Source organism: Sarcophilus harrisii, chromosome 4, assembly GCF_902635505.1.
Source record: "Sarcophilus harrisii chromosome 4, mSarHar1.11, whole genome shotgun sequence".
Lineage (NCBI taxonomy): Eukaryota > Metazoa > Chordata > Mammalia > Dasyuromorphia > Dasyuridae > Sarcophilus > Sarcophilus harrisii.
Genome location: NC_045429.1, coordinates 386391205 through 386417713, shown reverse-complemented (window position 1 = coordinate 386417713; position 26509 = coordinate 386391205). Strand labels below are relative to the sequence as shown.

At 41.5% G+C, this 26509-nt stretch overlaps 1 protein-coding gene across 1 annotated transcript in view; it reads right to left on the bottom strand.

The window, feature by feature from the left end:
- Window positions 1-25270, bottom strand: part of PARP1 (poly(ADP-ribose) polymerase 1) — a 45610-nt gene extending 20340 nt beyond the window's left edge. The window contains exons 1-8 of the mRNA XM_031967020.1: window positions 24905-25270; window positions 14980-15148; window positions 13703-13821; window positions 11455-11669; window positions 8930-9026; window positions 6521-6637; window positions 4558-4734; window positions 1361-1505 (exon numbers count right to left, since the gene is read on the bottom strand). Coding sequence (XP_031822880.1) covers window positions 1361-1505; window positions 4558-4734; window positions 6521-6637; window positions 8930-9026; window positions 11455-11669; window positions 13703-13821; window positions 14980-15148; window positions 24905-25024 — 1159 coding nt within the window. The 5' untranslated portion in view covers window positions 25025-25270. The remainder of the gene's footprint in view (window positions 1-1360; window positions 1506-4557; window positions 4735-6520; window positions 6638-8929; window positions 9027-11454; window positions 11670-13702; window positions 13822-14979; window positions 15149-24904) is intronic.
- Window positions 25271-26509: the final 1239 nt, after the last annotated feature.

The window sequence follows — 26509 nt, the reverse complement described above, 5'->3', positions numbered from 1 at the left end:
AGAGATGACTGATTAGGGGACATAGGAGAGAAATCACATTGTATGTTAAAGAGGGGGGAATCTCCTGCCAACCTGGAGGAATCAGAGCTCTAGGACCCACCCAGTTTTGTGCAGGCCACCAACACCTGCCCTCTGTCAGAGCTAAGAGTCTGGGGAATGAAGGGAAGGAAAGCTCTCAGGTGAAAAAGTTAAATCATCATAAGCAGACAGACTGACTCTTTAAATGATCAGCAGCCCTGAGAATTGTGGAAGTGGTTCAAGCAGAAATTGGGAAAGGGGCCAAAGAGGCCTTGGAGACGGGGGCTTCCAGGTTCTGCCCTTGGGGAAGGGGGGAGGAAAAAGGACTCCGTGCTCAAAAGGGGAAGAGGTCCAGCCAGAGAGTGAGGGGAAAGATGTATCTGGTCAAAGGATATTAAGGTACTTTTGGAACTGGCAACATTGGTCTCCAGGGAAAAGTCATTAATGATTTTTCATTTCAGGAAGATGATAGTAAGATCAGCTAACACCTGTGTACTCCTTTAAAAAAATATTGCCTCACTATGGAGACAGATAGATAAGTTCCACCAGCACTGCACTCTAATCAACCAAAGGCAAACTCCACTGACAGGCAAAGCAGCTGTTAATCTAGGAAGTGGCTCCACTGGGCCCCACCTCCTGGGGGTGGGATGAGGGAAGGAGCTAGGCTTGTCTCCTGGTCCCTGCCAGGCTCTCTGGGGTTTCTCACCAATACCAATAAATACCCAAATTCGGCCTGGACAGCTTTTGCTTCTTCCACAAGAATCTCTGGGGTCCAAGGAAAGTCAAAGGTCCAGCACAGTGCCCTCTGTGTGGAAAGGTCAGGGGGACACTTTGGACTCAAACCTCCATACTCCAAAGGCCTCAGGAGGCACCTCAGAGTCTCTAGGATACAACCACTAATCAACAAGCATTTATTAAGAAGGCCGTGTGTACTGAGATAACAAAGAAAAATCAAAATTACAGCTCACTGAGCTAGTTTTTATCTGAATGAAAATAAAACTCCATGTGGTCTTTTGATAACTCTTGGCAAGGGGGTAGAAGAAAATGACCTGAAGGGAGGTGAAGTGGGTTCCTTTTGTGGCATCCTGAGAAGCAAGAGAAACAGCAGAAAGACCTCTATAATGGAGATCCCAAAAGAACAAGGCTCCTCATTAACTGAGTCAAAAGTGATGAGGCTCCTTACATAAATCTTATATATACAGCTTCCCCTTTAGCAGCTGTAAATGAAAAAACAAAATACCCTCCCTCCCCCCCAAAAAGGAATTTGCATGTGGCCAAACGAAGCTGGTCTGCTTGTAGAGGGGAGTCCCAAGAGGCCCCCTTAGATTCTCTAGCCACTTACCTGGTGGGGCTGAGGAGTTCACAGTGGGAGGGGCTGCCACCGAGGAGGGGAGAGGCTTTGAAGGTGGGGCATTAGTTTCTGGGGGGAACACGCGATCCTGCTTTTTATACTTAAATTTTTTGAGGTAAGAGACTTCCCGGAACTCCTAAAGAAAAGAAATTTAAAGAGATCAGGAGCCATACCATCCTGAAAACCAAAGCATACAGAGAAAACATTTAGCTATAGATGATGTCTGAAAATTTTTTCTATGTGGGCTTTTGTCTTGGAGGGTAATGGTGTATAGCAAATATGATGGAGCAGCTTATGTCACTAAATTACTGTAGTCTTAGAAAAACCCCAGTCAGTTTTACCATCATACCAAGTGAATACAAATCTTTCTGGTAACCTTTGGCACTCTGGAGAGCTGCCACCTGGTCCTGGCTCTAGTCACTTAACATGTCTGGAAATCACCGTCCACATGACTTTTCTTCAGCTGATGGCTTAAAACCTGGGGCCTAGAACTCAATACAAGGTAGTGTGACCATCTCAGAGACACAGTGGCTCTTATGACCTCTCTGTGTGTTCAGCCCTCATTTTTTGTTGTTCAGTAATTTCAGTCAAGTCTTGACTCTTCATGACCCCATCTGAAGTTTTCCATTTCCTTTTTCAGATTATTTGAGACCAAGTGGATTAAATGACTTGCCCAGTCACAAAGCTAGCAACGGAGGCTGGATTTGAACTCAGGTCTTTCTGACCCCAGCCCACTGTACCATCCATTGGGCTACCCACCTGCCCAAGCACTTAATATATTCATTGTATGATTCCTTCCACCAAGGCAGGTCCTTCAATGCTAGCCTTTGTAAACTGGGGGCAAACATTCATCCTCCTCCTGGTGAGGCATCTTGCCAACACAGGAGGGCAGCTTCTCTGCCAGGAACTGTGAGATCTGCCAGAGTCCACGTTGTTAGGGGAGCCCTGGGCCATGTTCAAACTGATGGGACACTGGGCTTCCCTTTGTAAACTCCATTTTTCTGTTGCTGCTCCAGATCCACATAGGGAATTTGCAGAGATGAAGTTCTCTATCAACATAGAATGACCATTATCTTATAATTTATAGGCCAAAAGAAGCAGTCTTAGGGAAATCACTGAAACTAACTAAAATTGAGAGTTAATGCTTGTTGTACCTCTCAGAGAGGTGTTGTGCAGATCAAATGAAATAACTGTGTGAAGCATTTTACAAATGTTAAAAGCATATTCATCAGTTATTATTCTCAATGCAGATTTAAATTTGTTTCTATTCATGGGGCTGTCGATTCATATAGCACTGTGGAGTCCATTTACCTCATTAACCTTGGTTCTCTTGGTATGAATTGTTAAGAGTCCATCATTCCATTCCTGCACTTCTAGTTATTTTTAAACTCAAATGCAAGACTTTGCTTTGATCCCCAAGTTTCATAGTTTATATTTTTGAATTTTCATTTAGTCTTCCTAGGCATTAATTCAGTAAAGGTACATTAAGAGTCCTCTACATGCTAAGCCATATCTATTCCTTCCATCTGTGTGTCAATTGAATGTGACAGTATCCCACATCTTTATCCAAGTTACTGCCATATTTCAAATTGTTAGTTTCCATGACAAATGTTGGAGGGATTGCAGGAAAATGGGCACATTAATGCAGTGTTGGCAGAACTGTGAAATGGTCCAGTCATTCTGCAAAAACAATTTAGAACCCTGCCCCCCCAAAGTCACTTAACTGAGAATACAAGAGGAAAAAAAGACCCATACACACACACACACACGCTCGTGCGCATAAATATTTATAACAGTTCTTTTTTTGTGTTAGGAAATCAACAGAAATAAAGGGAGTGCCCATTAACTGAGGAATAGCTGAACAAATTATGGTATGGGAAGATAATGGGATACTACTGTGCCTTAAGAAATGACTTGTATGAACTTATGCGGAGTAGTGAACAAAACCTGAAGAATAATTTATACAATAATATCAATATAACTACAAGCAAGAACTCTGATTATAATGACCAACCATAGTTACAGTTAAATATTTATGTTTAAAATCTCCTTTTCAGTAAAACCATAAGTATTAAGAAATAATATATTTTTTTTCCTAAAGCCCTTTTCAATCTCCAAGATAAAGCTTTGGGAAAGGAGGGTGGCAATTAAGGGCAAATCTTTTTTTCCTCAGGGAAATGGTTAAAGGCGGTACCCAACCTCTGAACACTATTGCCCTCCCCACTCAGAAAGGACTCCATCAAAAGTCCTCTGTTCCAGGGAATGGAGGTACCCCTGCAGCTCTAAATCAGAAAAGTCTACTCTCTTCCAAAGATCCTTCTCAGGGAGTGGTCTAGGAGGTCAATTTAACAATTCTACAATGTTAACTAACCAAACTACATTTTTGCCATTTTGATATTTTCCTGGTTCAAGATACTTGTACTGCTACTTAAAGTTGTGCTGAGACAATATTAACAAAGCCAGAAATGTTTGCATATTAATTTAAAACCATAAATACCAAGTTGAATATTAATCATATAGAGGACTGATGATGAACACTATCCAATCTATTTTACTTGATTATGCATGTTTGTTAGTAGGATTTTGTTTTTCTTGGTGTTTCCCCCCCTCAATGGGAATAGAAGATATGAGGGGGATTTAAAAAAAAACAAAAAAAAAAAACCCATGGTTAATTGGTCCAGAGAGTCATGTGAGTTGGAACATGACAACAAAAAGCAAATAACCTCAAAGGAAAGTTTAGGAGGCAAATACAAAATGTTTCACATAGAATCTAGGAGAATTTTAGGGATATACAAAAATGGGCCTCAGATTCATAAAGTTGGAAACACTTTGGAAAACAGTTCTGTAACTGTAAAAGACTGAAAAAACCATGGCTCAAGCTTGGCTCCTGAAAAGGAAACAAAATGGCAATTTCCTCCTTCCTTTGAAGAGGCTGTAAACTACTACAGTTGAAAATGATCCTAAGACCCAAGATCTGTATGCTGCCAGATGTGGTTGATATATAGTTAGTTTTGCTGAATTGCTTTGTTCCCTTGTTATGATTTTATTCTGGATAATTTAGGGAAAGGGATATATTGGGAAATAAAAATGATGTTAAAAAAAAGATTATCAAAAAAATTTTAAAGATAAACCATGCTTTTTGGACCTGCTGGGCAGTGGCCTCAAGAGTGTGAGCTCACCCCACGTACCTTGGGGATGATCCACTCCTTGCGGCTGGGCGTCTGTGTCCTGGCCACGCACTTGGTCCAGGCAGTGATGTCTCCGGTGCAGTAGTAAGCATCGCTCTTGAAGACAAACTGCCCCTTGCACTCCTCACAGGGAAGAAGAGCGCCAAAAGCCATCCCATCGGCTACTCTGTCCAATATCTTCAGCAATAAAAGGAACAAAGACAAATATATCAGAGAACTATGGAGGGAGCCGAAAGGACAGAAAAACATACCTGTATACTATGAGGTGGAAAAACTTGGACAATCATAAGTACTTGTTAAGTGCCTCTTGTAGGCAGCCTGCTAAGTATTAGAGAGAAAGGACAAAAATCAAAGTCCCTGCATTCAAGGAGCTTACAGGGAGATGGCAGATACAGACATAGACAAAATGAATGCAATGACACTTTTTTTTTTTTTTTTTAAAAAGGGCACTAACAGCTGGAACCAGGAAAGGTTTCATGTAAAAAGTGAAGCTTAAATTGAGTTTTAATGTAAACATGGGATCCTAAGTGGTACAGCTGAATGGAAATGCCTTCCAAGCACGAGGAGAAGGTCAGTGGAAAGGGCACAGATCTAGGGGATGGAACATTTTGTGCATAGACAGCAAGGGGGAGATTTTTCATAGACCACAGTGTAGGAAGGGGAGTAACAAAGTAAAGTTGGAAAGGTAGCCTGGGGCTACATTTGGAAAGGCTGAGCCTCAATTGAGTCTATATTAGATCTAGAGGCAACAGGGAGCTCCTGGAATTTACTGAGCAGGGAAGTCAGCTGCACTTTAGGGAAAACCCCACTGGAAGTTGTACAAAAGACAACTGGAGAGGGGAGGCAGTGGAGGTGGGGAGGCTGGTAAGGAGGCTCTCCCAGAACTCTAAGTGTGGGTTCTGTCCTTAGAGTGATAAGGACCAGATGAACACAGACATACTTTCATGTATTCATCTAGAATGTTTTTTGACTCTTCTGTTAGCTAAATTTCAGGGTACTAAGATCCAGTCCCTTAAACTGCTTTGATAAGTAACACAGTAGCCTGTTAGCAGGACAGAAAACTAAAGGATCTTGCCGAAGTTTCAAATCATTAACTGCCACAGGCATTGCCTTATTCTCGGCAATTTCTATTCTGGCGAAGAACAATGTTATCCATGCAATTCTTCACAAGTGCATGAAGAACCCTTATTAATATTTCTGAAGGTCAAAGTTACTCCTCCTATAAGGGAATGGATCCTTCTATATTCTGAAATCCTGAGCAAGAATAGCAGCTTCATTCCCAGGCCAACTTGGGAACCCTAAGATATTCTATGATGTAAATCAGGGGAGTCAAACCCGGGTAGTTAACAAAACTCCCCAGTGCTCCCAAACCTGAACATAATATAATTAGGAAATATTCAACAAAATAAAAATCCAATACAACAAAGATAATGTTAATTTATGGTTTTCTATGTCAATATTTCAGTCTAACATCACTGTTGCAGCTGCCATGCATTGGGGGGAAAAAATTAATAAAATGAAAAAAATAATCCAATTCAAAGCCAGATGTTAACACATGGATAACAACAAAGGTAGAATCTAAGTTCCTTAAAGGCAGGGAATTTCACTTTATGTTCCAATCACTAGTGGAGTGCCTGGACTTAATAAATTCACTTGAAGTGAATCAAAGTATGAGTTCTGAGGGGATCAGAGAGGTATGGTACTACCTGCTACTGAACCCGATAGATCACTTGAACTTGAGAGTTCTGAGCTGACAAAGAATTGCGCTCTCAGGAAGGATAAGGGGCACCCACCATACTGTATAAGGAAGGAAGAAAACCATGGCAGCTAAAGATTCCATGGTAATCAGTATAAGGCTTGGGCTGATGAAGAATGGCTGCACTTTGAGCCTGGGTGAGACAAAGACACCTGGTCTCAAAAATAAAATAATGTAAAACCCCCACCCCCACCCCTGTCTACTCACTGCTGAGTCCCCCGAAGGCACTTCTTGCTTGTTGGCTATCAGTAGCTCTTTTAGGTCATTTGTAGAGCAGACTTTCTTCAGTTCATCTTTGATACTCCAGATGAGCTCTGTCTGTGTCTATAGAAGAGAAGGCAGCTCAAAGAATTGCTGTGAATACCTGACTGTTGCTCTCCCTGAAGAACCAGTCCTAGATCCTGTTCAATGATCTCCTTTTTAGAAGGTAGGCAATTCACTGAGCCAAATTCTAGTCTTGGGGTGACATTCCTGCTGAGGCTTCAACTATTAAATAGGTGGTGATGAGGGGAGGGAGAGAGGAAAGCCTAAAATCTGTAATTTTTATTTTACTAATGAGAAACACTCTTTACTCACAAATTAGCACTTGTTTTGAAAGCTAGTCTCATAAGAGGGACAATTAACTTTAGTTTGCACTAAAATTTTAAGAGGTACCATCAAGACAATGGAGAAGAGTTCTGGTTCATCTTTCATATAATTTCATGACTCAAATCAACCCATCTCATGGGGATAGAGTACCCCTGGTATACTGAAATATTTGAATATCTGGCCTAATGAAATATTAGGCAAACCTGGAATTCAAGCACCTTGGGTTCTAACTTCAGTCTTTCTAGAAGCATGCCCCTATGTCCACGGAGCCTTTCCTACAGGTCTCTTAGTTGCTAGTCTATCTTACTAGTTTCTACTCAAATCTTAACCATCCCAATTCTGAATATTTTCTATGAAAAAATGTAAATAACCCTTGAACACAGCCACAAAATTGTGATTCCTATAAATCAGTGACACCTAGATGAAACCACCATTATGCAAAAGGCTACTGACCCTATTCTTATAAAAGTCCACAAACCTTTTTCACTTTTTAATTCCTGGGAACCTGAAAATCATGGGGATGGGAGTTCTGAGTTATGATGCATTAAAGAACATAAAGAAAGGAAGGAAACAAGCATTTATTAAACACCCATTGTGTGCTATATGCAGAGATAAGTACTTTGCAGATACAATTTCATTTAATCTTCCACTAAACCAGAGGGGTAAGATGCTATCATTATTCCAATTTTACATGGAAGAAACCAAAGCAGACAGAGGGTTAAATAATTTATATAATTAGTATCTACGCAGCTGTGGTTGGATTTAAATGGCAGGTTTTCCTAACTCTAGGTCTGACACTGTTATGCATGACACCATTTCCCTATCTTCCTAAAAGCGTGGGTGGGTTTCTCTAATGCTATTTACACATCTAATTCCTCTAAAATGTCAAATCTTAGGCTTGGGTTGACAGACTGACCAGAAACTCCTTATCTGACAAAATATTCTGCTATAGAAAACACCCACACACCCACATTAGTCAAAGGATTACTGTTATGTTGGAAGATTTCAGTTAATTTCATAGCCTAGGAGACGTACTATCTGAACCTACCGCAATGAGTCCAGTCAATAGTTTTGATTAACTATTTAACTATGTACCTACTCTCAAAGAGCTCACCTTCCAATGGGGAAGACAACTTATAAATAAGTAGACAAGTCCATGAAAAATGATCTCAGAGAGGGAAAACACTGGCATCTGGGTGAACAGGAAAGGCCTTCTGCATAATTAACAAGCAGTTTCTCTGGCTATACTTAGAAGAATCTCAAAATCATTAAGTTGAGAAAATGCAAACCAACACCAAACATTTGGCATAAAAGCCAGCCTGCACTGCAGCCCACCTGAAGGTTCCAACTTATACAAAATTTCCAAGTTTTTTTGGGGAAGATATGTACACTAAAATTTTTCATTTTTATGGAACTACTTTAGTCAGAGAAAACATTACTTCTTTTTAGGACTTGAACACCAAAACTGTGAGGCTAAATAAACATTCATTGCCCACACAGAAAAGTGCCTTGCAAAAAGGCCAGCAACCAAGGCAATACCTATTCAGACTGAGTGTTGCTACATCCAAGTCTCAAGTGACTTTCTTAACATGCTGCAGCAGACAGTGAATTACAAATGAAACCATACCTTGGTGGTTGGTTCTGGTCAGTTACAATCCTTACATTTCTTCTGTACCTCCCAATTTCTCTTCTTCCTCAAATGTCTCCCTGGGCCCAGGCAAGGCCCTTAACATGGAGAAGCTCACTTCCCATGTGGGCAGGTGGGTAGACATCTAAGCTAAATCACAAAACTAAGAGGACACAGAAGCCATTGAGAAAAACCCCTTCTCTGAGCCTTGTTCCCCCAGAAACATGCCCATGGTACAAGTATGTCTGGCCCACATGGGTGGCAAGTCTGGGCGAGACAAAGTGGAGTTCCCTTCTCCTTAGAAGGCTTTCCTAAAAAGAATGTGGCCAGATGGAAATCTGCCACTTACTTCTTCAGTACAGGAAAGGATGGAGACACGGATTAAATAAAAACACACTAACCTTGAAGAGCTTCTCCTGCTTCGTTTCTTTGTCTTTTTCCTTTTTAGCCTTCTTCTTGGCCACATCATCTCCATCTACCTCATCTCCTTTCCTCTTTCTGAAAGAGACACAGGCACATGAAGACCTTCCCCAAATCACCACAGACCATTAACTCACACGCCTGCAGGGACCCACAATTTGTTCCACCTAAAATCTGCACATCTCTGGGTTCTTCTGGTGGGGGAGAGGTGATGGTCAGTTGTTAGTTCAAATCTCATCTTAGACAATAGATGCCGGCAGGTCATTTAACTTCTCAGTCTCCTTACATAAAAGAGAATTCCCCAACACTTTTAGCACTTTTCTATAACGCTGCTATGAGGATTCAAATCATGTGTAATAAAGTCCTATATGAATGCTTACTATGTTTATTAATACATCATTCCTTGCCAAAATCAACTTCTAAATTAAAATATAGATATATTTTCTCTTAATATTCCTAGATGTCCAAAGAAAGCCAGAACTTGCATAAAGCAACAGAAAAAAAAAAAAAGCTCAAAAGACCCTGACATGGGAATTCATACCTGCACAAAAGTGATGTCACATGTGGCAAAGCAAAAAAAAGTTGCTGACCAGGAAAAAGTTCTGGGCGCCAGGTAGTCATAACTTATCAAAGGCTGGTCTGATCATTATTATCACAACGTTGTTTGCTTATGAGTGACCATGCTGAGAGTTGAGAGGAGAGAGGAAGGGAATGAATCTGGATAAGTTTGGTGAAACACAAATCAGCAGAGAAGAGGCCAGAATTGGCCCCTAGCCCATATGGATGGAAAAGGGAAGACACAGAGTCAGGGCCCCTTCACCCCAAAAGATGGTGTTGTCCATATGACCAGAGAGTCAGGGCTGAAAGCGTCATCCTAAGGAGGGAGCAATGAATGCATGCTGCAGCACTCTAAGTGTTCAAATCCTAGCTGTCACTTACTATATAACTGAGGACAATTATTCCTCTTCTCTTAGCTTCAGGTTCTTCATCACAAAATCGGGAGGATGGGAGTAAAGGATCTTTAAGGTGCTTTATGGGTCTACATTTGATGCTGTGTGCAAAACACAGATGGAAAGCAAGGGATGGGATCAAGCCAGCCTGGCTTTCATCACCAATTCCTAAGTGACACCAGCAGCACAATCTCTGAATGTAACACAGGCCAAAAACATAATCATTCTGTATTTATACCATTTTACAAACATGTTAAAAAACAAACAAACCAAAAAACCAATCCAAAACTTCTACACACCAGGGCTCCTTTGCAAGAAGTAGTGATGTCTGGACGCTTTATGCCGTTCCCTGTACCTGACTTTATGTCATATGTGTCATCTTATGGCTATACTCTACATACAATGGGAAAGTCCATTTTATCCTTTAAATCCATCACCCCCAGTAGTAGACAGCAACTCTCTCAAGACATTCATACAAATAGGAGGAGGGAGAGTGATGGTTGGTTATTGGTGATGCAGAGGCCAGAACCCAGGTTTGGTCTCCCAATCTAGGGGGGAATTTCCCCTCTTGCCTCTGTTGAATCTAGCAGGCAGAAACATGGGCAAAAGTAATCTATTATAATAATCTAGCTGTAAGTGTGCATTCCACCTTTTCTTGTTTTAGTTATTTGCACCTATGTTTTTTCTATTCAGGATTAAGCTTCTTGAAAGCTCAATTCTGAATTGGATTATCTCTATCTGTACCAGAAACGGCTGGCTTACCCTTTGTAGTCCTGGTTCTTAGTATTTTGTAAAATCCAACCTTCTTCTGAATCTCCTTATTTCTGTAAAGGTACTATGATCCTACCATTTACTCAAGTTAACAATCTCAAGGTCTTCAAGTACTCACTCTCCCTCATCCAACATACTTTATGTCCATATCTGGACATTTCTCTCTCATGACATCTCCCTACTTATGTGACCACTACCCCAAATTTATGTCCTCACCACTTCTTGCTTGAACTATTACTGGTCTCCCTACCTTGACTTCTTTCCTCACCATACAGTTACCCATATGTTTCTTAAGTAGAACCCTAATCAAGCAACTGCCATGTTCAATAAACCCCAATGGCCACTACTTCCCTTGGGATCAAACATGAACTCATCTGCTTAGCATTTAAAGTCCTTTATAATCTGGCCCTGTCCTACCTTTCCAGATTTATTAAGTATTGCTCCTCTCATTAAGCCTGCTGAGGTCCAGCCAAACTAGATCTTTTGCTTTTCTTCATACACGACACACCCTCTGCCATCTCTTGGGTCTCCCTCAGGCCTAGCAGAAGGCCTAACATATAGAATCAACTCATTATAGATATTTGTTATTGAGCAGATGATCGTGTACAATTAAAGGGTACCTATTATACACAATGGGCAAAGGGGGAGCAGAAGTACACTTCCATTCCAATGCATGACTTCATGGTCTGGCTCTGCTCCTGATGCTCAGTCCAGGCCCCAAACTCAGAGCCCTTCTAGAGTCCCTGGCCTAAGGCGGTTCTCCTGCCGGCCCTTCCCTCACCTACCCTTCAGTCTTGACTGCTGGGAGCTGTTTCTTGAGAGTTTCCTTATCCTCTGGCTGCAAGATGCTGAATCCCTTGAGCTGGCTAGCACTGTACTGAGGCAGGAATCCGAGCTCATCACGACATTTGACAAAACAGTCTGGGTGGTACCAGCGGTCAATCATCCCCAGCTGTGGCTTTTCCGGGTCAATCATTTTCTTGGACAACCGTACCTGACCCTGTGAACAGGACCAGAAGTGGGAGACAGAGGTATATAGTTAGTCAGTTAACTTGAAAAAACAATCTTACAGGAGACCCAAATGAAAGTTTAATCTTGCTGGGGATAGTAATGAAAAACAACTTAAAAATTCAATGAATCTCATTCCTTCCCTAATAATTCTCAGGGTAAATGGATCTAAAATTTAGGGTCAAACCTAGAAAAGTTATTAAACTAGAGATCAAACTTGCTTGCAGGCTGTTATATTATGTAAGTAAAAAACTCACAGATAGCACACACCATGAAAAACTTGAGCAGTGTACTTAAAACCGTTTGACTCCTTGTGTTAGAAGAAATCTGTCATCTTTTAAAGATGTGATTAGTTAGTAACATTGTGGAATTGAAGTCCTACAGAAAATCTTATACCTAACCATCATGCTTTCTATTTGCAAGAAAAAAGCACATATAAAATATTAATTATGCTATTTTAAAGAATAAAAATAAGTATATGACAAATGTTACTTTGTGGATTTTTAAGTCAATATGGTGCTGGTAGGGATCTGTTTCTATTTGAGTTTAATAGTACTGATCTAAAGCAGATTAAGAAAATGAGGACTTGCTATTCAAGGCCATATAGCCAAGGGAATGGCAGTCAAATCTATCTCCAAATTCAGTGATCTTTCTATATCAACAAGGAATAATCCTCACAGTATTATGCATTTTAACATAAACAGTCTTGAAGTACTTATGGTTAGACAAGATGGAATTTATATACCGGCTTTTATCCTGAATGGATTAGTTACTTAATTAAAAACCATGTAAATGAAAAAATCCCCCAATACTGGGGGGATTGGTATCAAGGGAAAATTGGTTCATTTGTCTAAGTCTAGAAAACATCATAGGGTCACCTAAGCAGCACACATCTAGTGACTGCTTGGAGGTTTCTGTTCCATGGTGACCCAAGAGTCCTCTGGCTATATGGATTCATTAAAAACTAATCAGGGTAAAAAAGGTGATCATGACACCTTTGTGCAGACACAGGGTGAAGACAGTATCCCTGGGATACTTCCATAATTTTTCTGGACCGATTCCATGATTTTAGCTATGTTAAGGAATTTTTGGGGAGGAAACTCCCTCCAGTAAAGCAGATTGGCACCTGCTCTGAAATATCTACATGCAAAAGGTGCTTAAATAATTGTAAGATTTAGTAAGTTTGCTCAAGGTTATGTAACCATTAAGTATTTCTCAGAGGCAGCACTTGGATCCAGGTGTTCCCAGAGGGAGGCTAACTCTCTGTTTTACCAGGGAAACTTCTGGATTTAATGCTAATAGCTAACATTTATCTAGATCTCCTAGCTGATCAAGTGCCATCCTCCAATTTGAGTCTCACAACTACACTGTTTTTCTTTTTTAAAAAAAATGGGATGGGGTAGAAGGAATTTTTGTAATGGAATGGGAAACTATCATAAGGAGTTCCAACCATCTCCTTGTGCCTGAATAAAAGAGCCTAGCATTCTTGTAAATCAAAACTCTTCCCTAAAAGCTCTCTGTGAGTAACTGATGTAGCCCCTTCTCATTCTGGGAGAGAGACAATTATTTATTGGTAGTCAAATATATGGAGTCTTGGAAACGGGAACAAAAATGCTTAATAGCTGATTCTATTGTTGATCACATATTTTAGAATGTGAAATGTCTTTTCTGAGAAGAGAGGAAATCCCCTAGAAGTTCATAATTCTATAGAATTCTACACTTACAATGCACTTTACCTTCCCTCCACACAGAGGGAGGCTAGCAAAGTCTGGATTCCCAAGTATTGGAAAGGGCATTGAACTTGGAACTAGGATCCAAGTTAAAAGTCCCACATCTGATACTCACTAGCTTGTCATGTTTTTCTGAGCCTGTTTCCTTATCTGTAAAATGGGGATAATAACAGGTGACATTTATAAGACAGATTAAGTTTTACAAAGCCCTTCCCACAAACCTCGTCTCATTGGACCCTTTCAATGACTGCCCATGGGGAGGTCTTCTATGGTCCACTGGTGCCACCACTCTCACCTTTTCTATTTTCTGCTGACACCCCTTGCAAGCACTCCTGTTGGATTTGGCGTACTCGGCTGCAAAGTTGATGAGGGTTTTCTCTCCCTTGCCACCTCCATCTTGACCCCCACTTTTGCCTAGACAAAAACACAGAACAGTGCCCGTCTTAGCCACTTCATGGCTTCTCTGGGTGCCAAGAATGTAGACTTCTAACTTAGAAAGATCCAAGTTCCACTCCTGCTTTAGAGGTTTACTGGTTATGAGTAAGCAGCACTAGAAAAGGGGCTAGGGGACACAAATGCTCCAAGAGGTCCATCCCCACCCAAACATCAGGCCCTACCCCTCCTTTTAACCCAGCACTACCTCTACTGGGCCGAGATCCAAGAAGAAAAAGGCACACACACACACACACACACACACACACACACACACAAAGATATTTATGGCAGCTGTTTTCATTTTATCAAGACAGAAACTGGAGGGAGGAAAAAAACGAGTCATTGGGGCAGGGCATACGATATTTGGGAATGGCTGAACAAGCCATGGGGCCAGAAGGCCTATTAGCCCCTAGCACTCCATGCCTCTGCTCCCCTACCTGTAAAATGGGGACAGTCACAGTCCTGTCTCCCAGGACTGCTGAAAGGAAATCCTATCTGTAAAATGCTTTGCAAATCTTCAAGTGCCATAAACATTAGTTATTATCATCAGAATGTAGCAGTGTGCTGCAGGAGATGAGAGGCTCAGAGAAACCCAGGAGGACAGGAATGAGCTGATGCAGAGTGAAGTGAGCAGAACCAGAGCTAAGAGGCTATGGATGGTAACACTGAAAATGAACATCCCCAAAAGGCTCAAAGGAGGACATAAGGAAGACCCCAGATCTCTGGTCACTCCTTCCTGCTTCTCAGACCCAACACAAGCGCTTCCTTCTGGCCTTTTTGGGCCTCCCTGCTTCCCCAGACATCCCATATTCCTGCCTTCCAAAAACTCACCCACCAGCTGCCACATGAGAACAGCCCCAGGTCCTCTGGGGTTTTCTATAGGCCAGGTCTTCCCCCCCTTCCTCTCCCCTTGGCTCCAGGTGTATTTGTGCATTTAATTATCTGTACCCTGGTGCATCCCAGGAGTAGAATACAAATTCCTTTTGCAGCCAGTGCCCCTAGAGGTGCCACCCCCGGGCTCCGGCTTTGGATTCCCGTGTGTTCCTGGTGCCAGCTACTCCAATCTGCCCTGGACACAGGGAGCTTAAGGCCCACAATGGGGGCATGTCAGTAGGCAGCACTACCATATCCACAGACCTCCTGTCAGCCCTCCGGCCTCAATGGTCTTCTTGATTTTCTGCTGGTCATCCCAGCGCAGCTCCAAAAACCCATCCACTTCAAGCTCAGCCTGAGAGATGACAAGCCCCCGCTTCCAGAAGCAAGCATAGTGGTGCCAGTTTGGGACCTTTCCGTCAAACATGGGTGACTGAGGAGAAAGCAGAATCACAAGACACAGACGAGTGGTTAACACAGTGGGTCTCGCTTAAGAAGAGTTCTCAGCCTCTAAGAGTCACAGATCTCTTCAGCAACATAGCCTAACCTACGGATCCTTTTTAAATATGTAAAGTAAAATACAGTCAGTTCTGCTATAATACTTGTTTGTAAAGTGTGGGTTTGTTCCAAATATATCCAGATATATTAAGGAGCATTTTGAGTATATTAGAGATTCTGTACTTGCCTTAGACTGCATGGGTGAAAACAGAGACAAGGGCACCACTTCACAGTATCTCACCACATACAGCCCCTTCTGAGGTCTACTTCCACAAACTTTAGGTTCTGCTCAGCCTCCTGGGAGTTTCAGTATTCCTTACTTTGCTTCTTTGTGCCCCACAGTAAAAAGGAGCATAGACCCAGCTGTGGCCCAAGGCTGGAGACATCACTACTGATCTATTTCTTAACTATTTAATATGTATAAAATGGTGTACCATTTTTATTAAGTTGTCTTTTTTTTTTTTTTAAGACATCACTGACATTTTTGATTACTGTATCCTGATCTCATTTCCTTTTATTGTGAAATATTAAGTAATGCATTCATCATGTTACAGGAGAAATGACTATACACATCCCAAGTTCACTAATACTGAAATCTATCCATAGACTCACTGCAGGTTTATGGACCCCAGCTCTGCACTGAATAGAGAGCTTTAGATATATTTTGTACTTGTGTCATTAAAATGGGAACAACTAATTTTATATTCTACTTTTCCTTCATGGAAGTTGTAAAGGGAATGAAAATTTCCCTAAGAATTTCACCTTCTGGGGCTAATCTGGAGGTTACATTTCTCTTACATTATTCAATCTGAACAAATTGTCCCTTTATCATGCTGATACTCAAAAAAAAAAAAAAAAAAAAAAGTGACCATTTTAGGGACTGGTTAGGCTTTTGATCCAAGTAATTTTATGGAGACATCTAGATCAGAGATGTCAGGTTGGAAGGGAACGAAGAGACTGACCAGTCCAACACACATTTGAAACATAAAGAACCTGAGGGCACTCAAGTAGTAAGTTGGCAGACCTAGGATAATGAACCCAGATTTCCTGACACTAGCATACTTTCCATTATACCATCCTGAGCTGAACCAGTGTGTGCCACATCATATGCAACAGAATTCACTTGAAGAGACTGGGAAATAAGTATAAACAATTGGTCCACCCAGGAGTTAGAAATGATAACATGCTCAGGTCAGGGAACAGAGAGTCTACCTCAAGAGAAGGCAAGTGGGGGTGTCTACAAATGCTTTTTTTGTAGTTTGGAATTCATAATGGAAGTAACATACTTAACAGGGCAGGAAAACATGCTAGTCAGAAACAATGAAGTTAATTTCTCAGTATTTAGCAAAGACAAAGATACAAGAAAATGAGAATTATTCAAAAAGAGTAAGCAAGAAGCATTTGAAAATTAAGAACAGGAATGAAAAGCTAGCCTTGGCTTATTACCATTGTTCAAACTCTAAATATGAATAATCCCCTCATAGAGTTGGTTTGACCTCTCCCTCCCTCCCCCTTCTTTTAGAAGTTTCCCTTCTTTCATTCTCATAATCAGATTATGTGCCCCCCACATCAGTTTATAAAACACAAAAAATGCTAATGCTGAGTATAAGCATGACCAAAGCAGCATTGGTATTTGTAGAAGGAATTAAACTGAGCAGGAAACTTTTAAAAGTATTTTTTTTTTTGGAGGCAATTGGAGTATAAAATCCCCAGGGTCACACAGCTAATAAGTGGTAAGTGTCAGGCCGAATTTGAACTCAGATCCTTCTGACTCCAGGGTTGATATTCTATTCACTGAACCATCTAGTTGTCCCCTTAAGGAGGAGACTGTGATGATATTTAAAAATACACAAAACAATCTAATGGATCAGCCTGACACAAAGCCATATCAGGAAATCTGGAATATGAACTTAGTTATGCCACTAAGAAGATGTATAACAAAGAACAAATCCATGCAATTCTAACCTAAATTCCTTCATCTATAAAATGGAAATGTAGATGAAATCATAGTTTTAGAGGTGAAAGGGACTTAAAGGTCATATGAGGGAGAAGAGGACTAGTGTTTGAGATTACAAATCTAAATTCCAGGGATTTTTCAGATCTCAGTATTTCAAGTTGAGATATTTACATGGGAATAGGGGAAAAGAAATCTCTTATGTTGCTCTCAATACAGGGTAGCTCTAGTGCACACACGCATGTTCTTTCCCATTCTCTCTCATGTGTCTTAATCACACATATAAACCCCCCTGCCCATAGTGACACTTCTAAAATTGGATGTATAGTTTCACATTCAAATTTACCCCCTGATTTTAAGAAGAGACTGAGATCCTGTGACATTTCTAAAAATGGATTCATGCTTTACATTCAAATTTGCCACCTGGTTTTATAAGAAGAAAATGCCATTCTCCTATCTCCATCAATCTAAATCTCTGAGCATAAGAACTCAAACATGAGCTTATCTTTCTGTTCTACTGCAAAAATACAACTCTGTCCCCCCTTTTAATTTTAAAGAAAGGACCTAAAAGAAGTTCCCACTATGAGTTTCTAGCATAAATCTCTTATTTAATCCCCAAATACCATTCTGAATTCTAATCTAAAGCAAGACAGTTAAGTGGAAACTTGGGGATAGTGAGTTCCAATTTTGGTCTTGATGCAAATCATTTAAACTCTGGGTACCTCTCATGTAAAAGGGTAGAAGACAATGCTGGTCCCAGAGCAGATGCTCACTGAATATTTATTGACTGGCTAAGTGGAACAACTCACTTAGTGGAAAGCCTGCCTGGTCACAAATATAGGAAGATTCAAAAGAGGGCAGTAATCAGGGGAATCCAGAACTACTTAGCTTTTGTTTTCTAAATGGAGTACAAACCAGCAGTAACAACTTCCACTTTCTGAAATGAAAACTGCCCTCACTTAAAACAAGGACGTTAACCGGGAAAGTCAGACTTGAGTGTAGAGTTTGAGGGGAAACATAAATGAATGACATCCAAAGGAGAAGATAAAAAGAACCATTTTATCCTTTCCCATTCCAGACAGGCTTAAAGAAATCTTATAAGGCCCATCCCTACCTCTCCAGCCTCTAGGTAAATTGTACCACAGTATCAGGTGGCAGAAGCAAGATTCTGGAACAATGCTCCATACAAATGTAAAACAAGCCACTAGAGGCCAAGAGCTGAATGTGAAAGTCCTTTTCTTTAGGCCTCAATAAACTCAATAACAAATCCCCAATAAATTAAGTCACCACAAAAGCATAGATAAAACATTCCCCTCAGGAAGGTGTCTTCCCTTTTACTCAAAGACATCCATGGTACCCATTTTTAGAATTTCTCTTGCCAGTATTTCTTAAGCATCCACGATTTTCTAAATTTTGCACACTCAAAATTGGCCAATTCATATTGGGAGAGGAAAAGGAGAGGACAGCTTGGTGTTACAGTGGATAAAGTATAGTAGGGCTTGGAGTCTGGAGGACTAATCTTCCTAAATTCAAATCTAGACTCAGACATTCAAACTAGGCTGGTCACTTAATCCTATTTGCCTCAATTTCCATATCAGTAAAAATGATTTGTAGAAGTAAATGGCAAACCATTCCAAACAAATAGGTCCTGGAAAAAAAAAAAGAAAAAAAATATAGGCAAACCTAAATCTTAGGGGGAAATCACCTGCACACACATTTAATATGAGGTGCCTTACAAAACATAAAATAACTTTCATTATTTGAAATACGAAAAGCTTCTACACAAACATTAAAGGATTGAAGTTAAAAAGGAAAGTGGTTGAATAGGAAGAAATCTTTGTATTAAATTTCTCTAATTAGAATTTGGTATCCACGATATACAAACTATTAATAAATGTTTAAGACTAAATAGTCACTCTCCAATAGATAAGTGGTCAAAGAATATGAACAAACAGTTCTCAAAAGAATTGCAAAACACAACAAAACTGTAACCATATGAAAGAATGCTCTAAATCATTAATATAAGAATTGCAAAGCAAAACCTCACACCCTGAAAACTTAAAAAAATGACAAAAAATGGCAATGGTCAATAATGCGAGGTTGTGGATAGATAAGCACACTAATACATTGTTGCTGGAACGGAAAATGGTATAGACCTTCTGGAGAACTATTTGGAATTATGCAAGAGAATAAATGTTGGCACCCCTCACACCAGAGACTCTATTACTGGAATTATGTTCCAAGGAAATCACCAAAAGTCTCCAAATATCCTAAAATTTTGTGATAGCAAAGAACTGAAAATACAGCGAATGCCCACCAACTGGAAGAATGGCTCAACTGTGGCACATGAATGTGTACAGTAAGAAGTGATATGTATGATTAATAGAGAAGCACACAAAGATCTATATGAACTGATGCAGAGTGAAGCAGAGCCAAAAAACTAGATATACAATTACAAAGTAAATATTAAGCACAGCTATGTTTCTTCACCGCCAAAAAAATCAAAATGAAAATAGCAAAATATATAAAGATTAAAAGCATGATTAAGAGATATGAGAGGACATTCTAATCCATTCATTCTTTCATGGAGGTGGGAAGGTCTATAGGTGTTATGTATCACTCAAGTTTCCAGATTTTTTTTAGATTTAGTTGTGTTGATTTTTCTCTCTTTAGGAAAAAAACTATTATATGGAATGGTTCTCTGAGAGGGGACAGGGAGAGAGATACCAGGGATACCTAAGATAAGGTAAGAATTAGAAGACATCAACAAAAACGTTTTTAAAAATGACAATTAAAAAAGTGGCCTTCAGATTGGCAAAAAACTCAAAAAAAAAAAAAAAGAAAAAGAAAAAAAAGAAAAAAAAGAAAAATGGCAATTGTTTAAGGGGCTTTGGGACGATAGGCACATCAATGGCTAATTGGTCCAATCATCTGAAAAGCAATTTGTTAACTATTTTTGAAGTCATGAAATTATAAAATATCTTTTGACCTAGATACCTAGTGATACCACTTACTAGGCTCAAAGAGGTCAAAATGGGAGAAAAGACCCATATGTACTTAATATTTACTGCAGTATTTTTTGGCCTACCAAAGAACTGCTTACAAAAGTGAATGCATCGATTGGGGAAATTAAGGTATATTAATAGAAAATATTTTGCACTGTAAGAAATGATGACCGGGATAGATTCAAAGAAATCTAGAAAGATTTGTATGAACTGATGCAGTATGAATTGAGCTAAACAAGGTATATAATAAATGCATCAATCTAAAAGAAAAACAACTTTGAAAGATACAGGAATACTGATCAATTCAAGGGCTGATCCCAATTCCAGAAGATTGAAAATGAATCATGATTTCCACATCTTGGCAAAAGAGTCATGGACAAGAATTGAAGAACTGGATGGGGGGAGGGGAGGAGGAGGGAAATGCAGTTAATAGACTCAACCAATGTATCAATCTGCTTTATTTGACATATTTAAATAAGATTAGTGAAAAAAAAAAAAAAAGAGCTTCAAAGAAACACACATCAATAATACAAAAAAAAAAAAAAAAAAAAAAAAAAAAAAAGCAGGAAAAGTTCAGGATACTGCCAGTATTACCTTGTTAAAGTGAAACACATTTAAAGCTGTATAGAAAACAGACCCAGGGGCAGCCAAGTGTGGCAGAGCACCAAACCTAAAGTCAGGAGGACTCGAGTTCAACTCTGGCCTCAGACATTCAACACTTCCTAGCTATGTGACCCTTGGCAAGTCACTTCACCCCAATTGCCTCAGAAAAAAAAAAAAGAAAAAGAAAACAGACCCATGGTTTTCTTATGGGTTTTTTATTTTTATTTAGTTAGTAAGTTTAAAGTTAAAGCTGAACTAAAACTTTTGAGATACCCTGCATAATCCTCCTTTTCTATTCTTTGCATATGAAAATGTTAATACTTGTTAAATTTATAATAAAAAGGAAAAAAAAATGTTTAAAAGACCTTAAAAGCAAAGGCTTGTTGGAGAAGACTCCCAAGGAACTTCAACTTGAAAAATACAGCTACCAGTCTTGTTAACAGAAACCTCTACCACCACCATGTCAAATGACAAAAGATACTACAGCAGAAGCAGAGAAAAAATCCTGTCTCAGAGATAAACCACCAGGCTGTATCTCAAGGACAGATAAAACAAATCTTGGCACTTGGCCTCGTTTCCCTGGGAAATCGGCAAGACTCACTGGATCTAGGGTAAGAGGAATGCCTGCTTTCTCTGCCCATCTCCTACCTATGTGATCTTGAGAACTGATGTGAATTTTAAAAGTTTTATTTCATTTTCTTAGCTGTAAAACAAGAGAATTGGATAAGATGACCTCCAAGGTGGTCCCAACAGTGCATCATCAGATTGAACCCGTAACTGAAGGAGCATTCACAGCATACTGGAGCACAGTTCTAGCTGTGTGATCCTGAGCAAACCACCACTTCTGTGGATCCCAGTTTTGTCATTTATAAAATTAAAGCACTGAATTTCATAACCTCTATCAGCTCTAAATTTATGATCTTATGATTGTCCCATCTTTATTTTAAAAATTATCCCATTAATCAGCAGTTTTCTCATTATCTGAAGATTTTTTTTTTTTTTTTTTGTCCAATGCTCTTCGGAAAAGATTTTCTTCTTGGACACATTTCCTTTTTAAAGATGGGTAGTGCTGGGATTACTTAGAATCACAAAACCTTGACTCTAGAAACTCTTAGATATCATCTGTTAAATTCAACGTCTGTCTTTTCCAGAAAACAAAAGTGAGATCTAGAACTGGATCTAGCAATAATATTTCTTCTGAGGTCCCCTCCAAAGATTTGAAGGATTCAGGAAGAAGGCTGACGGGACCTCAAAGTCCAACCTTTTCATTTTTATAGGTTAAATGGCTTGTGTTGGGCCACAGAGAGATGGGTTTTAACCCTGGTCTCTGAATTGCAGTCAAAACTTACCCTACAATAATACCACACAAGACTCCACAAATCTTGTCTAATTAAGAGACAAAGCTAAGACACATGAACTGATTAGCATACAGGGTTGGTATTTTAGGTTATAAGTGATAATGTAACATTTCTAGGGTGAATGAATGAGGTTTGGTATTAAGAGAATGACTCCAAGTGAAGTGAATAAGAAAACAGATAAGGGAAGAATGAGATCCTGTACTGGGTCATTTCTCATTGGGCTCTCCTCTTCATGACCCCATTTGGAGATTTTCTTGGCAAAGATCCAGAGTGTTTTGCCATTTCCCTCCTCAGTTCATTTTACAGACGAAGAAAACGGGATTAAGTGACTTGCCCAGAGTCACATAGCTAGGAAGAGCCTTGAACTAAGAGTCTTCCAGACTCCAGCCAGCACATTATCCATTTCAACATCTAACTGAGCACTTGGTCACAGAAATTGGATGCTATCTGAACTTTAAAAGAGAATTCAGGAGATGGGAGAAACCGAGGCACATGACTGACTTTGAATGACGGCGGCAGTCTCAGGAAGACTGGAGAAATACAAATAACTTAGAAATGAAATTTAACAAACACCCTTCACTTTTCCAGATGAGTCACACACAACTGGTTTTGCAATCAAGGTTTTCTGGTACCCATTCAATCCCCTCCGTTCCACCCTCCACCAGAAAAGCGCCTGCAAAGTCCTGTTGCCAGTCTCAAATAACAACACCTGGCAATCCCAGAAGCCTCCCTGTTTAGGAACAGATCCCAAGGATGGCTCAACAAGACTCCCTGCAGGGAGTCTCATCCCTTCACCCGTTACTTCCAGGGCAGAGCCAGGCTGTCGTGCGTCCTGGTCAAAGTTTGAGAATTCTTTGCCCACTGTACGTTTCTGACCCCCAGGGCTGTGTCGTTTATCAGGGATTATTTACGTGTCACGGACACCACAATTTCTCGGCGATGAGATATGCACACTCATTAACCGGATAATAATAATATTAAGAACAGCTATGTTTCTTAGTTAAATTCTTTATTAATGTTCCCCCTCCCAAGCCCAAGAGTATGGCAGTGGAAACAGCGAGCTCTCCGGGGAATAATGTTAAAGAACAAAAAATTAGGCTATTTAGCTTTTTTTTTTTTTTTTTTTTTAAATTTAACCCCCTCTTTCCAATGTTAAGGTTTCAGAACTATTTAGCTTTTTTTTTTAATTTAACCCCCTCTTTCCAATGTTAAGGTTTCAGAGCTATTTAGCTTTTTTTTTTAATTTAACCCCCTCTTTCCAATGTTAAGGTTTCAGAGCTATTTAGCTTTTTTTTTAATTTAACCCCCTCTTTCCAATGTTAAGGTTTCAGAGCTATTTAGCTTTTTTTTTAATTTAACCCCCTCTTTCCAATGTTAAGGTTTCAGAACTATTTAGCTTTTTTTTTTAATTTAACCCCCTCTTTCCAATGTTAAGATTTCAGAACTATTTAGCTTTTTTTTTTTTTAATTTAACCCCCTCTTTCCAATGTTAAGGTTTCAGAGCTATTTAGCTTTTTTTTTTAATTTAACCCCCTCTTTCCAATGTTAAGGTTTCAGAACTATTTAGCTTTTTTTTTTTTAATTTAACCCCCTCTTTCCAATGTTAAGGTTTCAGAGCTATTTAGCTTTTTTTTTTAATTTAACCCCCTCTTTCCAATGTTAAGGTTTCAGAACTATTTAGCTTTTTTTTTTAATTTAACCCCCTCTTTCCAATGTTAAGGTTTCAGAGCTATTTAGCTTTTTTTTAATTTAACCCCCTCTTTCCAATGTTAAGGTTTCAGAGCTATTTAGCTTTTTTTTTAATTTAACCCCCTCTTTCCAATGTTAAGGTTTCAGAACTATTTAGCTTTTTTTTTTAATTTAACCCCCTCTTTCCAATGTTAAGGTTTCAGAACTATTTAGCTTTTTTTTTTTTTAATTTAACCCCCTCTTTCCAATGTTAAGGTTTCAGAGCTATTTAGCTTTTTTTTTTAATTTAACCCCCTCTTTCCAATGTTAAGGTTTCAGAACTATTTAGCTTTTTTTTTTAATTTAACCCCCTCTTTCCAATGTTAAGGTTTCAGAACTATTTAGCTTTTTTTTTTTTAATTTAACCCCCTTTCCAATGTTGAGGTTTCAGAATCCCACGGACGCGGCTCAAAGTCGGACCCACTCCTCCAGCTCCGAGGGAGAATTAAGCGACCAAAAGGGAGATCGACAGGGGAGGGAGCCCAGAATCGGGGGGAAGCCCCCCCCCACCCCGATGCCCGCGGCGGCAGGTGGATTCCCGCGGGTCTCCAGCCTCCCCCGCACGCTGCCCACGCGGCGTGCCCAGCAAACATAAAGGGCGCCTAACGGACCCGGGCTCGCCTCGCCCATCGGGCCTTTCCCGGGCCCTCCGTTAGCAGGCACGGAGGGGGGCCGGTGCCCGCAGAGTGGCACACGCTCTCGGGGCTCCACACTGAGGCTTTGCACTCGGACTAACGGGCCGGACTCGGACGCCTGGTCTGCTTTGTGAAAAGGTTGTGATAAGTTTGGGAGTCCCGAAATCGCTCCGGTTCCCGACCGAGGCAAATGCATACAAAGCCGGGGTGCAGCCGGAGGGGGGGGAGGACGGGGGGGGGGGGAAGAGTTGCAAAGCCAAGGGCACCCTCCCCCCTCCTCGCCGCGGGCTCGAAGCCTCTTGGGAAAGGAGGAGGAGGAAGCGGGGGAGGGGAGGGCCTATCCCGGGCTCGATTCTCCCAGGCCCGTCTGGGAGGCCATCGAGGCGCTCTCGGGCTGCGTCCTCCTACCTGCACCATGATGGCCAAGCGGAGCGAGTCCTTGGCGATGCTCTCGCCGCATTTCTTGCAGGAGGCGCGCCCGCTCTTGGCGTACTCGGCCCGATAGGGCTTGTCCGCCGGCTCCGCCATCCTCCCGCCTCCTCCTCCTCCTTTCTGCACTCGGGACGCGTGGAAGAGCGGCGCGCACCGAACCCCACAGCGTGTGTGTGGGTGTGGGTGTTTGTGTGTGCGTGCGGGGAGGAGGGGGGCGCCGCTGGTCCCCACCCACGCCGCGTGCCTGCGAGCCTCCGGCTCTCGCGCGCCTTGCTCTTTCTCCCGCCCACCGCGGCAGGCCCAGGGAGGAAACTCCGGGGGGAGCGCCGAGAGCCCCGCGCGCGCCGCACCGCGCTCTCGGGATAGATTGCTAATGTCTGCGTCCGGGACTTGGGGGCGGGGGGAGGAGGCGCGGGGGAAATCCCTCCCTAGGAGGTAGGCGCCCTTCGGGTGGGTGTGGCGAGGAGCTGCTCCGAAAGCGTACGGCGCCCCCTGGCGGGAAAACCCAGAACCGCCCCTCAGCCGGGCAATTCTACTCGATTGACTTTTGTTAAGCAGCGGCTGAAGCTCGTTTAAGCTAGGAGAGCTAGCCAGAGGCAAGTCACGTGCATTTCCGGAGTTGTGGGGCACTGGGGCCGCAGGTAGCGGAAGAGTGCCGACTTGCATCAGAAGGCCAGTGAGTCAGTCGCGCGCAGGAGCACTGATTAAGCACCTGCTGCATGCCGCGTGCTGAGACTGCAAAGAAAGCAGAAGGCGGGTGGGGGCGCTCCGGGAGCTCCTGATCCAATGGGGAGACCTCATGGGAGCAATTAGTGCAGATGAGATAGACGCAGCATAAAGTGGAAATGATCAGCAGGAGTTGAGAGGGGGCTGGGCAACGGCGTCCCGCACTTGAAGGAAGGGGGAGTGCGGAAGACTGAGCGGACGGCCCTCCGGGGGCGGGGCACGGCTCGGGCACCCGCCTGAGGGCCGGAGATGGGGCGTCTCCTGGGAAGGAGAGGAAGGGGGCCGGTGCTGGGGGCCGCCGCAAGGCCGGGGGGCCGGGCCGGGGACGGGAAGGAAGTAAAAGCACCAGCATTTTCTGCTCGATCCTGACGGGGAGTCGGGGGAGGAGCCGGAGAAGGAGCTGACGCTTCTCTCTGAGGTGACCTCCCTCCCATCTATTTTTTTGTTTGTGCTCAGCTGTTCGCGCGTCTTTGGGGACGCTCTCTGAGAGCAGTTAGTTACTATTCGGGTGCTCCTTGCTTATTGTTATTACTCCTTTCTGTGCGTTTCCACTGCTCGGCGCGGCGTCCACCCTCGCTCCCACGCGCCTCTTCCTGATCCCATTTGGGGTTTTCGCGGCGAAGTGGAGCAAATGGGGTCGCAGAGCTGCCAAGCGTCTGAGGCTGCACCTGAAGTCAGGTCTTCCCGATTCCGGCTCCTGCTCTCTCTGTTCCCTGAGCCACCTTGCCGTCCCTGCATGCGGGGATAATAATGAATAATAACAATATTATTATATAATGTATTTAAATATTCATTATTATGTTAATGTATGATAATATATTACTAATGAATAATAATAAAGTGCCTACTTTGTTA